Consider the following 16700-nt stretch of genomic DNA (forward strand, 5'->3'; position numbering starts at 1 on the left):
CGCTGATATGAAATATGAAACATAAGTCAAAAATATCAAAACAAATAACAACTGAAGACTAAGACTCTGTCAAAAAAGTTATGTTCACACTTTCTCCCACCTTTGAATTTGGGAAATGTGTAACTTTTTTTATTTTAAATGTTCCTCTGTGAACCAACTGTCTTCTTTCTCAAACTGTTTATATATTATTAAACAATGCTACTATCGTCCGCAGTAAGCTAGCAAGTTAACACTGCTAACAAGTGCATTAAACTATTCATTTCATTCACTTCATCACATTGACATTTCTGTACCTCTATCTTCTTCACGTTGTTCTTCCTCTTCTTTCCTTCTTTTCCTTCCCTGGGTGCCGGATGGTTTCAGTCTTTTGGACCTTGTGATTCTGCTACAATATCAATAGTCTCGGGGTCTCTGTCCAGTCAGATTAAGGCACCTCGCCTCTCGACACGTGGATGATGGTGCCCTTAGCATTCGCCTATACAGCCAATGCCAAGGGCCGGCTCTGCACTGCCACATCAGCATGTGCGCAGGACAGAGATATTTACCAGACACACCGGTTATGATTGATAGATGTAAAAGCTAAATTGACCAACAAGTCGATTGGAACCCTTTCAGACCATGTTCATGGCAGATTTATCAGACTGAAAACTGCTGGTGTAAAGTCAAATCTTCACCTTCATCGCATCTACGGCACAGAACACACATCTGATATTTACTGAAAGACCGACATCAGACTGATCGATAAACTGATATATCGACCCAGACTTGGCATGTTTCACTGCGGGTGAGCCTCAGCGAGGAGTACATCTGTCTCTTTATTATAGATTCGTACAAACACACAGTCAGAAACAAACATGTGAGGCCAGAGATGAAAAACTGTAACATTTAATGACATTTTTGTCATAGTTACATAAAAAGCAGTAAAAGTAGCAAAAGTAAGAAAAAAGAAAAATACTGAAATCAGTGTGAATAAAAACTTTAAAAGATACTGTTGAAAAACAAAGGGAGAACAGAGTCAATGCAGCTACATGGTGGGGTAGCAGGCATACATAGCAATGCCACACTGGTCGTTCTTGTTGCGTGCCATTCGGATGTAGCCCTGATCTCCCCATTTCCTTCCCCAGCTGCAGGAGAAGAGCGGGAAAAGAAAAGAATATAATTAAAAGGATACAACAATTTTTTATTTAATATGTGATTCATTAGTAAACATCCATGTAAGGAAAAAAAAATTAATTATTGCAAACAAATCAAAACAAAAAAAATTGATTAATTCGAAAAACAAACATGATAAAATGAAAAGCATGTTACCAAGTACATTCCATTAACAAGCATTGACAGGCCTGAAAAGTAGTATACACTTATTTAATCCTAACTCTTTTTCACAACTCAATACTTAATTATAATCAATTTACTTACATTTACTTTATATTTATCTGTATACATATTGTATATATATCATATATAAATATATTTATTTTTACATATCCATACCGACATGTGCACACATCTATGTACAGACATATACTCACACACATTCAAATATACAAACATAGCTTATAATATAATATATATACTTTATTTATTGACCCAACTGAGATATATATATATATATATATATATATATATATATATATATATATATATATATATATATATATATATATATATATATATATATAGTTATTACCGTAAATGTATATTTTATGACATATTAAAAATAATATTAATATTTATATGATAACTTTATTTGTATAGCACTTTTAAAAAGAGAGTATACAAAGTGCTTTGAGAAACAAAGCAAGAATACAATTACAAATACAAAGGACAATAAAAACAGATAGCATGAAATAGTTGAAGTAACAGCGGAAATGATACAAATTAATAAAGTAGGCGAAATAAAATAAATTTAATAAATAAAATAGATATAATGAGTAGAACAGATATATTAAAACAACAAACTCAAGACGGTTGGAGTAAAAATAAACATAAAAGGACCACTTCACATAAAGGCAAGTCTATAAAAATGGGTTTTAAGAAGTGATTTAAAAGAAGTTACCAATCCTGCAAGCCTTATCTCCTCAGGCAGGGCGTTCCAAAGTCGAGGGGCCTTTATGGCGAACGTACGATGACCTTTAGTTTTCAGTCTCGACTTCGGAACAGTTAGGAGGGCCCCGCCTGAGGATCCAAGGCTGTGAGCTAGCTCATAGGGGATTCAAATATCTGTAATATAGCTTGGAGCCAGACCTGAGCGTGCTTTAAAAGTGATCAGTAAAATCTTAAAATCAATTCTAAAATGGACAGGGAGCCCTGGTAATAGTTTGTTTCTTGTTTTATACATTTATGCAGTTTGATATTCAACTATGTCAATGAACTTTAACGCACAGAATTTTAAAAATGAGATGAGACTATAGACAGAGGTCACTCGATCACTAGAACCCCATACTAATAGTTTGGCATACTCTATTTTCAGCGTTCGATATAGAATAACACACAAGTCGGGGACGGGGTTGAAGATAAAAAGGAGCTACACATGAGCTCAGCATGTGTCCATGTAGAAGGTTTTGTGTCAGTAGAAACATCTCACCTGTTCTTTACCAGCCAGTAGTCTTGTCCATTCAGCGTACCGTAACCAACAGCTAACACAGCGTGGTTCGTTTTCTTGGTGCAGGATGGGTCAGTGTACACTCCTGAAAAAGGTCAGAATAATAGTAATATTAAATCAATTCCATTTTATTCATGTTTTATTATTATCATTTTTTAAATTTTCTTTCAAAAAGTAACAGTTTACCCAAAAAAGAATCCAAATAATAGGTGAAGTTTCATAGTCCAAACAAATCTGGAGCGAAAATAACAAGAAAATCAACATAAAATGGCTCCATGCAGCTTGTCTGGTGTAATCCAAGTGTCTGGAAGACCCGAGATGTTATTTACACCCGTCGCTAAAATAAAAACTTCACTGGGGCACAATTATCTGAAGTGGGTGCACGCTGTACGAGCTGTATTGAGACATTTTATATATTTTTTTTTTCTCTTGTTTTTTATGTTTTCAAGGGCTTGGTACCCGTATCTATACGATACCTTGACTTCAATACTGGTTTCTGAACTATGTTTTTTCCTGATACCAATTTTATGAAATTCACTGAACAAAAGATTACATTACACATACCTGTCTTTGGGTCTAACCTGGTGTTTTTTGTCCTGCCTGCCTCGAGATAGCCAATCACCAGCATTGTTAGATATTGTCAGAACAAGTATACAGCACACTTATTGGCCCACTGACACTGATGAGATTAACTCCTTAGGTATTGAAATTTTGATATTGAATGACAAGACAATTTTTGTATAGCAATGTATAGCAATTTGGTCAGTGCCATGACAGTATCAAATTTCAATACACAACGCTGAACAAGTCTCCAGCTACTTCAGTTGTTTAGCAGAATGCTGCAAAACTGTTTTAGAATAGAATAGAATAGATGTTTTTTGTCATTGTTTCAGAAACTACGAAACACAGTTAGCAGCTCTTCATTTAGACAAATAAACATAAATATAAAACAAATAATTATAAATATAAACAGTATTAAAAACATAAAAATCCTAACATACAACATTAATACAATATATAGAAGATAAACAAGAGACTATGAGGCTCCAGAAATATTTTGAGGACTACGAAACTTCACCTGACTTCCACCTGTATTGGGTTGAGTAAATAATGACTGAATTTTCCTTTTTCGGGTGAATTTATTGTATATTTTGTAATAGTTTTATACAAATTAGTTTGACGATATTCTAATTTTGATTCACATGTATTTTGGATTCACTGTGTTGCTTAAGAAAACTTTAAAGTGAACATGACAACTCTGCTATCGTCTGCCTCATCAGGGATGGGGATGACTGGTGCCAACGGAACCACCTCCAGCTCAACACTGGGAAGACCAAAGAGCTGGTGGTGGATTTCTGCAGGCACAGACAACTCTGCACACACGTGAACATCCTGGGAACGTACATTGGAGATGGTGACATCTTACCTTACCTCAGTACCTGGGAGTTTGCATGAACAATAAACTGGACTGATCACACTGCAGCTACATACAAGACAGGTCAGAGCAGACTGTACTATCTGCTAAGGAAGCTCAGGTCCTTTGGAGTGCAGGGGGGCACTCTTGACCTGTTTCTATGACTCTGTGGTAGCATCAGCCATTTTCTATGGAGTAGTCTGCTGGAGCAGCAGCATCTCGGCAGCAGACAGTAGGAGACTTGATAAACTTATCAAGAAGGCCAGCTCCATCCTGGGATGCCCTCTTGACCCAGTGCAGGTGGTGGGAGAGAGCAGGATGATGGACAAGCTGTCATCGCTGCTGGTGCAGGAGTCCAACCCCCTGCAGGTCACTATCTCAGCACTGGGCAGCTCATTCAGCAACAGACTGATACACCCTAAGCGTGTGAAGGAGAGGTATCGCAGGTCCTTCCTACCTGCTGCTGTCAGACTGTTCAACCAGCACTGCTCCATATAGACCTCATCCTGTACTCTGCACTGTGCAATAAGCCTGTACAAACTCATTTCAACACCCATATTTATTATTTGTATTTAAAATCTGTGTATCAAAATGTGCTTTTCATCTCATGTAAGTATGTGCATACGTCTATTCTATTTATTCCCTTTTTAAGTATATTGTTTATTTTTGCTGTTGGTCTTTGTTCTGTAATATTCTGTCGCTGCTGTGACAAACAAATTTCCCTGTCTGCGGGACATTAAAGGATTTCTGATTCTGATTCTGAACATCAAGCTGAAAAAACAGTGTTTTCATCACTGCAGTCAGGTCAGAAGTTAAGAGACTTTCAGGTGGTGTTAACTTGAGCTTTTTGTATAAATGTGAAAGATGGATATGTTAGAATATATATTGTGTAGATAAACTTTTTTTTTATTTTACATCAATAATCTTATATTTTATTTTGTTTCCAGTTATCTATGAGTCTATGACTCAAGCAAAGAAGAAGCCTGTGCGGCTGATGATGTGCAACGTACCCCTCTTATAGAATTTAAATCCATTTTGTGAGGAGTCCACTGACACTGAAATGGGTCCGATGGTGGCAAGCGCATGCGTCAGAGCCCGCTCGTCGTCCTGAGGCAGGAAGTAGTACCGGGAGCACCTTGCAGCGCGGTAGCGGGAGTTGTAGCGGCATTTTGATACCTGCAGTAAAAAGACAAACTGGGGTTAAAGTTGATGATTTACACAGGACCTGTTAATATACCTGATGATATAAAAAAAAGCACCACATGAGGAAACCAACACAGTTCTTAAATGTGTCTTGTGAACTGATATGATATGAAGTTGGGTCGAGCCACAACTTTAACAACCAACTTGGGTGATTATGTTCGTGAGAAAAATGCTAAATTGTTTTTAATTTTCTTGGCTGAACTTTTTGTACACCCACACCGTTGTCTCATACAGGAATTTCTTAACTGTAAACCTGAGTTTGCTCTGAATTTCCCATATTCACCATATTTCCACTTAAAAACATCATGTTTCACTTTCTTGTAAACTGGATTATAGCAACACAGTAATATTCAGTACTTCCTGTTTTATTTTTGTGCTAAAGCCCTGCAGAGAGAACAACAATCTTCCTCCTATAAAGTTGAATAACCAATCAGCCCCTCATGACTGATTACAGTATGAAGCCGACAGTAGACTTTGGTGATGCTAAGTAAACGTGTCCAATCTTGCAGGCTGATGGAATAAAACCAGGAGATTAATGAAAATTATTATCTTTATTGACAGACAGGTCCAGGTATAAAAAACACACACAATAAACAGACGGACATAAGACATAAATAGACATGTGTGCTCAATGGTTAAAAAACATACACATGTTGGTTCCAATATTTCCAAAGGCTGGAGAAATATCTTGTCTCACTTTGAGTAGGGTCAGTCAATGATATTATAATCCCATTCCTTGAATCAATCAGCCGACGCATACATTTATACATAAAATTCCTAAGTAATGCCTGAAAAGTGGGAACATTGCAGTTCACAAACATCTTGCTAGCACTTTCCCACCTTGGGTATTTTAACAAGATTCTAAGAGCATCATTATATGCCACCTTAATCTTATTCATCTTTGCTTTACTATGGCTACACCACAGGTGTGCTGTGTAAAGCGGAGTGCAGTGTGCTCTAAAAAGAGCTGTTTTAACTTCATCAGTGCACATATGAAATTTGTGTGCCAGCATATTTGCCTGAGCATATAATTTATAGCACTGGCGTTAAATATCATCATCATCACTAAGGTAATTCCTGATGATATGCCCTAAGTATTTTACTTTGATAACAATAACTAGCTCTTGTTCAGACAGGTAAAAGGAGGGAAACTTTAGCTTCTGATCCTCCTTAGTTCTAGCTATCATGATAACACTCTTTTTGGGATTAAATTTGATGTCAAACTGCAAACCATACTTAGTACAAACTCTGAGCAGTTGCTGTAAGCCAGCACTATATGGTGACATAATGATTAAATCATTCTAATTCTCTAGACAGACCATCCATATACAGGTTAAAAAGGACAGGTGACAATATTCCGCCTTGTCTGACCCCATTGGTAACAGGGAATGGGGTTGATATTGTTTTGCCCCATCTAACTTGCATGGTTTGGTGAGAGTACCAATAATGCAGAATTCTTATTAAGTATGCGGGCACCCCTCGCTCTTGCAACTTAATAAACAGTTTGCCATGATTAATGCGATCAAAGGCTTTAGACGCATCTAAAAAGCACATAAACATTGTTGAATTGTGCCTTTTATAGGTAGAGACAAGGTCTTTTAAAGCATAAATACATAAGTCAGTGCCATGCTTAGTTTTGAATCCAAATTGGTTGTCAGTAGTTGTAGCATAATCTTGAAGCCTGTCAAGCAAGATCCGTTCAAACACTTTAGACAGCATACTAGCTATAGCAATTGGTCTGTAGTTATCTATGCTTGATGCTTTGCAGGTTTTATCTTTGATGACTGGTGCTAGCAGTACAGATAACATAGAGTCAGGTAAAATACCATGAAACATCAATCCAGAGAAACACATAGCAAGTAACACAGAGTCTGTGGCTTGCATATTTCAGGTGTTCAGCTGTTATTTTGTCAGGACCACATGCTTTGTTCGCAGCCAATTTCCCAATTGCACAATACACTTCATTTGGCCTTATAACAATACCATCATTATTAACCACATCACCAACCTTAAACTCAGCACTCATGACACAGTTAAAAATTCCCCTAAAATGGGTTCTCCACATCTCAACAATATTTTCGTCCCATCCCATCAATATTAGATGGCAGAGGCATCTTACTGTTGTTGGAGACTTTAACTTCTTTCCAGAACTCATAGACATCATTCTGCAGCAATTTTTTACCCATCGAATTTGCCCTCAACATCTGGTCATTTCTTTTGATAAAACGTACAGCATATTTAAACTTGGCATTTGCCCTTTTCTTATGTTCAAACTCTGGGCCATGCCTAATTTTTCCAGCTAATACCCAGTTGTGGAGGGCCTCTTTAACCTCTGTATGAAGCTCATGTACATATTAATTCCACCCTGGCCTAATGCTTTGTTTCCTTTTTTCTTTTATAAAATAATTGCTGTCATTATTTAAGCAGTTTACTATTTTCTCATACAAACTAAGTATTTCAGAGTTGTGCTCAACGTTCTTACAATTAATGTTGTTACACAAGAAAGCATCAATTGGTATATCAATATAACTGAGACTTAGATCAGTCAGGGAGTTATACTTCCAGAGATCACATTCTGTAAGCCTTGCCCAATCAACTTTCCTGTGCTCATGAGCCTCATAGCTGGCCAGCTCAGGTAAGCTATCAAGATCTAATACCATGGAGAGAGGTATGTGATCTGTTGTAGCCAGACTATACAGAATGTCAGTCTCCATAATGCAATCATGGGCATCAGCTGTACATATACAATGATCCAGCCAGGATGTTGTATGCCATGCTTCACTAATATAAGTGTAGCTATTAACTGGTAACATCACTTTGCTTGTTAGGACTAGCTTGTTATTTACACAGAACTGATTCAGGTGTCTCCCAAATAAAGACCCATCATCTGAGATATCAGCATTTAGATCTCCCAATACAAATATGCATGTACATTCACTTTCTTTAATAAAAGAGCTGATAAAGGCCAGCCTACTGAGGTATTCATTTTCATTTTGATAGCTTTGAATGTTAGGACGCTTTCGATTAAGGAGTGGTAAAAGGTCAGGTGGTGTTGGGGGTTTCCAGATGTCTGTGGATGGTCTCCAAGATGAATATCTTGGCATCGTCCACTCTCCTGCCGGCCCTGTATGCGAACTGCAGTGGGTCCATCAATGGCTCAACAGACTTGGTGATGGAGTTTTTGACAATCCTCTCCATCCCCTTCATCACCAAGGAGGTCAGGGCCACAGGCCTCAGGTCATTTAGTATCTTGGCAGGGCCCTTCTTAGGGATGGGAATGACTGTGGAATGTTTCCACTCCTGGGGCACTGTGCTGCAGTTCATGGAGGTCTGGAACAGCTGCTGGAATACCTCCCCCAGCTACTCAGCACAGTGCTTTAGGGTCCGCTCATAGATGTTGTCGGGCCCAGTTGCAGTGTTGGATTTGGTTCTCTTGAGGGCTCTCATCACCTCTTCCCTACTGAAGGTGAAAGTTGAATCATCAGGATGGAGTGTGGAGATGATGGTCTTTAGCTCTGCGCTATTGTCCTTTCCGAATCTTGAAAAGAATGAGTTGAGGTCGTTGGGTAGAGATGTTGTGTTGCAGCCATCAACCTGGATAGTTTTAAGACTGGATGTAGTACAGTTCACAACTGCCATGTTCTTCAGGCCCTGCCAGGCAGAGCGGAGGTTCCCCTGGGAAAAGGAGACCTCCACTTTGTTCTTATAGTCAAGCTTGGCCTTTTTAATGGCACGCTTGATCTCTCGATTGACCTCCTTCTTTTCCTCCTCCAAGCCAGTGAAGAAAATCCTTTTTTTCTTATTGAGTACTTGTTGTTCTGTTCTTTAGTGACCCAGGGTTTATTGTTAGGGAATATTGTAATGGTTTTAGTTGGAATTATACTGTCCACACAAAAGGAGATGTATGATGTCACTGTGTCCACCTGATCATCAATATTGCTAGAGGATAGTAAACACTTCCAGTCAGTTGTTTCAAAACAGCCCTGTAGTCTGTCAATACTGTCTGGAGTCCATTGTTTGATGTTTTTAGTTATTTTGTCTGACAGTAAAGCAAAACAGTTTTTTTCAATTAGTCAATTCATTTTTTTTGCTTTTAATGTCAGAAAATAGCGACAAATGTCCATCACAAGTTCCTCATTCCCATGGTAATGTCTTCAAATCTTATTTTGTGGCCGAAAGTCTAAAACTCCAAAGGCTTCCTTGGGCTGCCCACCCAGGGGAGATAAAGATCCAAACTCTTTTTTTATATCAAGACCTGCAACTGTAATGTTTTCATGGTCAAAGTTGGACAATTTAAAGTTAAGATGATTGATTATTTGACTAGTTTAGCCTGTCACATGCCGCACTATCCCACACCACGCCACAGCCGCCACAAGGACACTTTCAACCTTTGGAAGCACTGGTGTGCATAGATAGTACAATATTACTAACATGTGTTTAACACCCTCTCCTGAATGAGAAAGAATTTACAACTGTCTCTAATAGTCCAGCATCAATTTTGGGCCATTTAGAAAGATTGGGGCTTTTTTCCCTTTGCGATGCATGATGCCTCTCTAGTCCGTTCAAACGCCTGTGAGCACCTGTTGGTTGTATGTAATCAGTATCTTCCCTGCACACCTGGGGATGATTGCTAAATCAAAGGAAGTTTATTTCTCTCAGCGGTGCTCTGCTGGTGACTTGTTTACTTAAATGCCTCTGCCACAGACATGAAATGACAATCTGAGGCCAGAGTGCTGCCAAGACTGTTATCATAAAGGAGTAACAGCAACTTCTAATGACGTCCTGACACAGACGATCTTTGAGAATCTGACCTTTTGTTTTTGTTTTTAATGATTTCCCACAGTTGTCTCCCCTTCTATAACCACAAAGCGATCAGATTTGTTTCCCACATGTTTGAAACATACACTCAAGAATCCAGGTTGAATGGATTTAGCCTTCCCCTCCCTTTGATACATCTTTGAGCAGCAGCAGCAGGTTTAAACCAGTGACTCACCCGTCCTTTGTAGGGGTATGAAGCTTCAGAGTCGATGCCTTGGTTGTCCATGACATATTTGAAGGCTTTGCTTAGCCAGCCACCTTTGCAGCCGAGGTTTCCGTATTTAGGCGTAGACGAACAGTCCAGCAGGTTCTGGGGGCTCAGGTCCACCAGCTTCCCCGTCTTCTTGAATAACTGGCCCTCCAAAGCTCCAACGGCACTGAAAGCCCAGCAGGAACCGCAGTCACCCTGGATACAAATTGAGTTAAACAATGGAAACAAAAGATGTATTAGCTTTAAACGTAAATAAAACACATCACATTTCCATGTTTGGCAGCACAACATGAGTTTATAAAGACAGAGCAGTTGGAGTTGAAGTAGTCAAAGAAGTCTACTGACTGACTCTATTGTTCGTCAGTTACATTTAAAATTTTGCACAGACCAGAAGGAAGTCCAAAATCCATACTTGCGTGTCTCTGGTTGAATGATACTCATCAGCACAGCATAAGTTTATAATAAATTGAACATTTCTTTTCTTTTTTACTCTGGAAGCAATTTGCCCTTGAAATAAAAACTCCATGCCTGAAAATCCATATTATTTTTTAAAGGTCCCATATTATGAAAAACACGTTTTCTTTGGTCTCTGCATATATATGCTGGGATTCCCTGAGCCTACCAAGTCCCAGAATGAGGAAAACAAGCGATTCCTGCATGGTCTCTGCAGCACACCCACTGGTAAAACGGGGCTCCTACAGACCGTTCAGATTCAGCTCCTTTCGTTACGTAAGAAAAGGAGTCATTTACATAGGCAGGCCCCCTCTGCGCGGTGATAGGAGATATCCCAGAGGGGGTGTTCATCCCCGAGGTGAAGTTCGGTGTGTCCAGTGGTAAGATAGCAGTGTTTCTCAGTGTCATCGCTCAAAGTAAGACATGCTAATTGCTCAGTTGTTGGTTCTAAAAATCAACATCGGTGCCCACACCGAAAAGGAATTCTGATTCTGATATATGTTGTGAGCACTATCTTCTTCACTGTGGTGTCCTGGGATGCGGGTATCAAAGCGAAGGACGCAAACAGACTAAATAAACTCATTAAATAGGCAGGGTCTGTTGTTGTCTCTGAACTTGTCACCCTGGAGGAGGTGGCAGAGGACAGGATGCTGGCAAAACTGCTGGTGATCTTGGACAATGTCTCTCACCCTCTCCTTGAAACTCTGGACAAGCTTAAGAGTAGCTTCAGCAACAGACTCATTTAACCCCGCTGCCTTAAAGAACGGCACAGGAAATCATTCCCACCTGGTGCCATTAGAATGTGCAACGTTTCACAGCAACACCCATGCAACACACATAAGTTAAATGACTTATTATTTAAATCTTATCTTAAATCTTATCACTGTAATTGAAACTGCACCTTATCTCTCCTATCTTGCACCTTATAAATCCACTAAGTTCCATTTTGCTCAGTAATTAATATTATTTAATATTATCCTGGAACTGCTGAGCATCTTATTGTATATGGTGTACAGTGTTTGCATATTGTGTATTGTACTGTTTTTAATATCAATATTTGCCCTTACCTCTTGATTGTAATTTTGTATTTTTGATTGTATTGTACCACTGCTACGATTACCTAATTTCCCCATGGGGATAAATAAAGTTATCAATCTATTTATATTCTGTCCCAGCTACAGAACAACAGAAGAGACAGTGGTTGCGTTTCATTTTTAATGACAACGTGCCGACTGCTGTTCATGTTAGCTTGTATGGGTGTCCTAACAACTTCACATCGGACTGCTTCAGTTACGAGGGTCAGTATAGAACTGGCTTTGCCTCGACACTGACCCTCGTTAAAGGATCAGTCCCAACCATACCAGACCCAGCAACTGCACCTGAGCCACAGGTAAGTGTCGCCACCGTTTGATAGTATTTACAGTTGCCAATGAGTATGGTGAAGTCAGCTTGAAATTGCTAACTAGTTAGCTCCGCTTCGGTCCGCTATGCAATGGCGTTTGAAGCAAATTAAATGTTAATAATATTACAATGGAGCTTGGTTGTCACAGTAAAAAGTCTGGAAACGCGCAGACTGGAGACAGAGATGATGTGAACAGTGTCCAAGAGTTTGGAGACTGTGTTGGAGACAAACACAGCTTTCACTAGCTGTTAGCCATTAGCTACATGGTAGTAACTGTAACAACACATAGAACAAACTAACATTATTCTGACACTCTGACCATACTTAAACGTCCTGCTGCAGCCACAGAGTCTGTACTTCTTCAGGAGCCTCTCCTTCTGGGTCTGATTCTGGGTCAAACTGGTATGGTTGAACGAAAGCATCTCCGCGAGCCATAGCAATACCTATAAATACATCCACCATAACATTGACGCATGCTACCCCATCGTCTTCCTGAGAGGGGCGTGTAGCAGGCTAGTAGGCATTGACAGACGGAGCTCATTAGCATTTAAAGGTGCAGGCACAGAAACAGCCTTCTGTCAGTAGAGCTCACTTGAGCGACTTTTAGACAGCTGAAATTCAGGACCACGGATGGGTTTGGGGCACTGTACATATCGAATACAGTGTTGTTGGACCTCTGACAGCTGTGTGAAATTGATGAAAAACAATACAATATGGGACCATTAAATAAAAAAATAAAACATCTAAGGAAACTGTTTAGAAAAAGCTAAGATATTTACTCTTCTGCTTTCTGGAGCTAACACGTCTCGGGCAGTGATCTCACTCAAAGTGTGGATGGGACAAAAAAATTGGTGGTTGTGGTGACAACTTCCTGTGCAAACAAGAACCAATTGGATGAATGAGGAACAGGAGGTAAACGAGACTCGTGGGATGATGACACTGTTGACTGCGTCACTGAGACACCGCATGTTTCTGCTCTCACCAACACCACTGATTAATCCTGCTGACTGGTGAGTTACTGATTGCAAACATTGAGTATACATCTATTCATTTTTTTTACCTGATTCTTGACTTTGGTGACGTAGCCCTTCTTTCTCCAGTCGATGGTGTTTGGTACAGGAGGGCTTAATGTCCCATTGAAGGGAGATGGTGCCCTCTGGATGTCAGTGGGAGGAATGTATGTGGCCAAAGTCTGCAGAATCTCCTCTGGTGTCTATAAGGAAGCAGATACCACTTAATGAAATGAGCAGCACTCAGTGGACTTTATTTACTGAGCAGGGTTGTAAAGTCAGCTTTAAAGGTCTTGTGAAAGGGTAAAGAGTGTTTTGCCTATTAGACTGAAATTCATCATCTGCTCAGCGACTTCTACTGTGAGTTTCCTGATAAATCGGGAAGGGTGCCTGTAGGTGCCCGTTAGGTCGGGGGTACTGTCACGGACCTACTGTGGCAGTCAGCGTTTTTGTTGTCTTTCTGTTTTTTCCCCCCGTCTGCCTTCCTTCCTCCCTTCTCCCTCACCTGCTCCTTTCCCTGTGTGTGTCTGTATCTTTGTGCGTGGCAGCGGTAGCAGAGAGGCGCACCTGCAAGTCATCTACTCATCATCCTCTGCTATTTAATCCTGGTCTCATCTCTACTGTTCCGCCACGTATGATGATTATATCAGCAAGCATCTGCAAGCTATTGTCTTTAGCTTCTTTCTTGCATCAAGGTATATATCTTCTATATAGCTCAGTTTGTTTTTCCCAGTATGAGTTTTTGTCTCGTGATTGTACTTTGTTTGCTTTGTGTGCAGAACCTCCAGCACCTCTCTGCTTTACTTTCTGGTGTACCCGAGTTCCTCCCACTCTGTCCCGGGACAACTCTGTCCCTGAACCAATCTGCCGAGCTGCCCAACTCATCTGCTATTTCCCTCCACGAACTCTGTTGCAAAATGAATTCCTTTACTCCATGACTTAAGCCTCTGATCTCTGCATTTGGGTCTAGAGAAAAACCCCAAAGTTTGGAATGGCCAACATTACCAGCTTTTGTTCCATTTATATAGTCTTTTGAAGGTGCTTTTAATCCTCTACTGTCTTTAAAAAAAAACACAAAAAAAAAAAAACACCAAATTTTTGGAGCTCCTAGCAAAAGGCTATATGAATACTATTTTTAAAATGACAATTGGAAACGTATTTATTCAACATCACGTTTAACTAACTGGCATTCTGCTGTTATCATTAACACAGACTTTATGTTCTAGTGAGTATTGTATTGTCAGCCACATCTTTTACATTAATGCTTAACCTTTGTAATGTTTCATATCCACAACAAATTTGCATCACTGAGCCTCTGAGGCCTCTTGCAACCTTGTCAGTATTGTAGCATATATAAAAATGAACCAGACTATATTTCATTATGATGATTAGCTGTTGAGCTTCAAAATTCAAACTAGTCCTGATGCATCTAATCCGTATCCTTCTGACCTTCGGCTGTCATGCAATTCATGGGGATTCAATAAATATAAATAAATAATTGAATAAAAGTGATAATCATAAATCAATTAAAAACTTTTTTCCCCCTTTCAGTTTAAACCAGTAAACGAGTGTCTCACCAGGTCTCCCATGTGGTTCATGCCCATTTCATACGTGTGAAGTCCCATCGAAGCCTCCAGGTTGTGTTTGGTAATGAGCATCAGATTCTGCTCCCACAATTCCCTGCGGCTTGCTTCCTCAACCTACAAGACGTACAGAGAGAGACCGCATGAGACCAAATACTGTACAAGTTAATGATACATATTACATGTGGATTTTATGGCCAACAAACAGAAAACTCTTACATATTTACATCCACTTGTTTTTATCACATACCTCATTTTGGTACGTCTTCTCGTGAGTCTTCTTCCACAGATCCCACTGGAAGTCCAGCTTGCTGTCAAGCGTGGCTGCTGCCCCGAGACACAGAGAGAAGAGCAGGATGCTTCCCAACATCAGGCCTGTAGACACACACAGACACACACAGGGAGCACATGAGATGACATAATTGATGAGCCGGCTGCCATTGCTGTTCTTAACTACAGTTGTAAGGCATTTCTTTTTGAGTATTTCCATTTCCCGACACTTTATACTTCCATTACTATGTTTAGGAGGTTACTCTTTCTTATACTATTAACATGGGAAAATGACCTTGATTTGTTACTTTTATTTATAATAATCATTTTTATAGATAATAAGAACATGAAATAACTCAGGCCCATAATTAATGTTTTTTAAAGGGTATACTGTGGCAGAAATAAAGCCGACAATGCATCCTTTAAAACATCTTAGAGAATTAGCAGATTAAATGTTAAAATAGATAATGACATTAATAAGTCTACAGTTATAAGTACATTATATTTGTCTTTTAAAGACCCCACCTGCAGCCTGAACACAAAAGACAAGGTAAAACATTGATGAACCGATTCTGCTTCTTATAGATGTCCCGACTCATCAGAATATTTTATGACTAAAATTGAATATTTACTGATGATGCTGAACTTGCCTTGATGTCTCGGTGTCATCGCTGCTTCTGTGTTGAACCCACCCTGACTCTGTGTTCCTGCTTTCTATTAAAGAAGGAAATGTCACGTGATCTGTTCTCTTCCTCTTTTGAAACTGAAATCTGCATCATGTCGCTAATGTTTCTACAATCACCTGCAGCAACTGCACCATATAAGGCTGTCATATGAATCATAAGGAGGCAGAGGTTATTTATGTCTCTACTATAAAAGTCTCAGAACTGTACCAGGGAATCATAACTAGTGTTCTGAGAATAAGGAGGAAGGTGTCTTGTCAGTTGTCTATGAAGATTTTACTTTTGTAAATTTACTGGCAGAAAGTTACTTATGATATTTAAAAATGTATAATGATTCTCTTACATGTCATATAACATGAGTGAAGGACATGAACAATAACACAAATGAGATCAAACATGAGGATATAAAGAACTTTATAAATGTGAACAAGAACATGTATCAAAATACTTTTTTCTCAAGTGCTACTCCTATGGGTGACTTTCGCTTTTACCAAAATTGTATTTTACAGGGTTTGTACGGGTGCTTGAAATCCTTGAACGTACTTGAATTTCAATGTTGCATTTTAAAGGTCTGAAAAGTGCTTGGATTTTAGCTTAAGTGCTTGAAAGTGCTTGTCATTATAACTCAAAATTGGGATCAGACTGGATAGTTTCCTTAGTACAGGGAGAAATAAAATCATTGTGTGTGTATCATCACACATGCAGCCTGGTATCAATAGAGAAGGATGGCTGAGGAGAAGGTGAATTTGATGCAATTTGTACTGATGACACGTTCAATATTAATAAACTTTGATGAACAAGCGAACAGCTTAAAGTTTATGTCAAAAAAGAAAATTACAGGGTGCTCTCAAGTCTCTCTGTGTCTCTGTGCAAGTGTGCCTGAAGAACGCCAAGTGGCTTCCCTTTTTTTGGTTAAAACTTTGTGTTCTCCTTTATTTTCTAAAGTTGTTGCTATCATGAAACATCATTTTAGATGTTTACAGCATAATACAGTGTACATAATTATGATAAAAAAGTAAAAAAAGAAAATATAATCATGAGTTTATATACT

At 39.1% G+C, this 16700-nt stretch overlaps 1 protein-coding gene across 1 annotated transcript; it reads right to left on the reverse strand.

Annotated features, from left to right (window-relative positions):
* Positions 1–785: 785 nt before the first annotated feature.
* On the reverse strand, positions 786–15666 carry LOC115566723 (cathepsin S-like). The gene is made up of 8 exons (XM_030392674.1): positions 15617–15666; positions 14947–15071; positions 14691–14813; positions 13164–13316; positions 10213–10443; positions 5027–5192; positions 2585–2687; positions 786–1124 (listed from the first exon to the last, which is right to left on the reverse strand). Exons 1-8 carry the CDS (start codon positions 15633–15635, stop codon positions 1025–1027), a joined length of 1020 nt encoding a protein of 339 aa, XP_030248534.1. The 5' UTR covers positions 15636–15666; the 3' UTR covers positions 786–1024.
* Positions 15667–16700: the final 1034 nt, after the last annotated feature.

Source organism: Sparus aurata, chromosome 17 (assembly GCF_900880675.1).
Source record: "Sparus aurata chromosome 17, fSpaAur1.1, whole genome shotgun sequence".
Taxonomy (NCBI): Eukaryota; Metazoa; Chordata; class Actinopteri; order Spariformes; family Sparidae; genus Sparus; species Sparus aurata.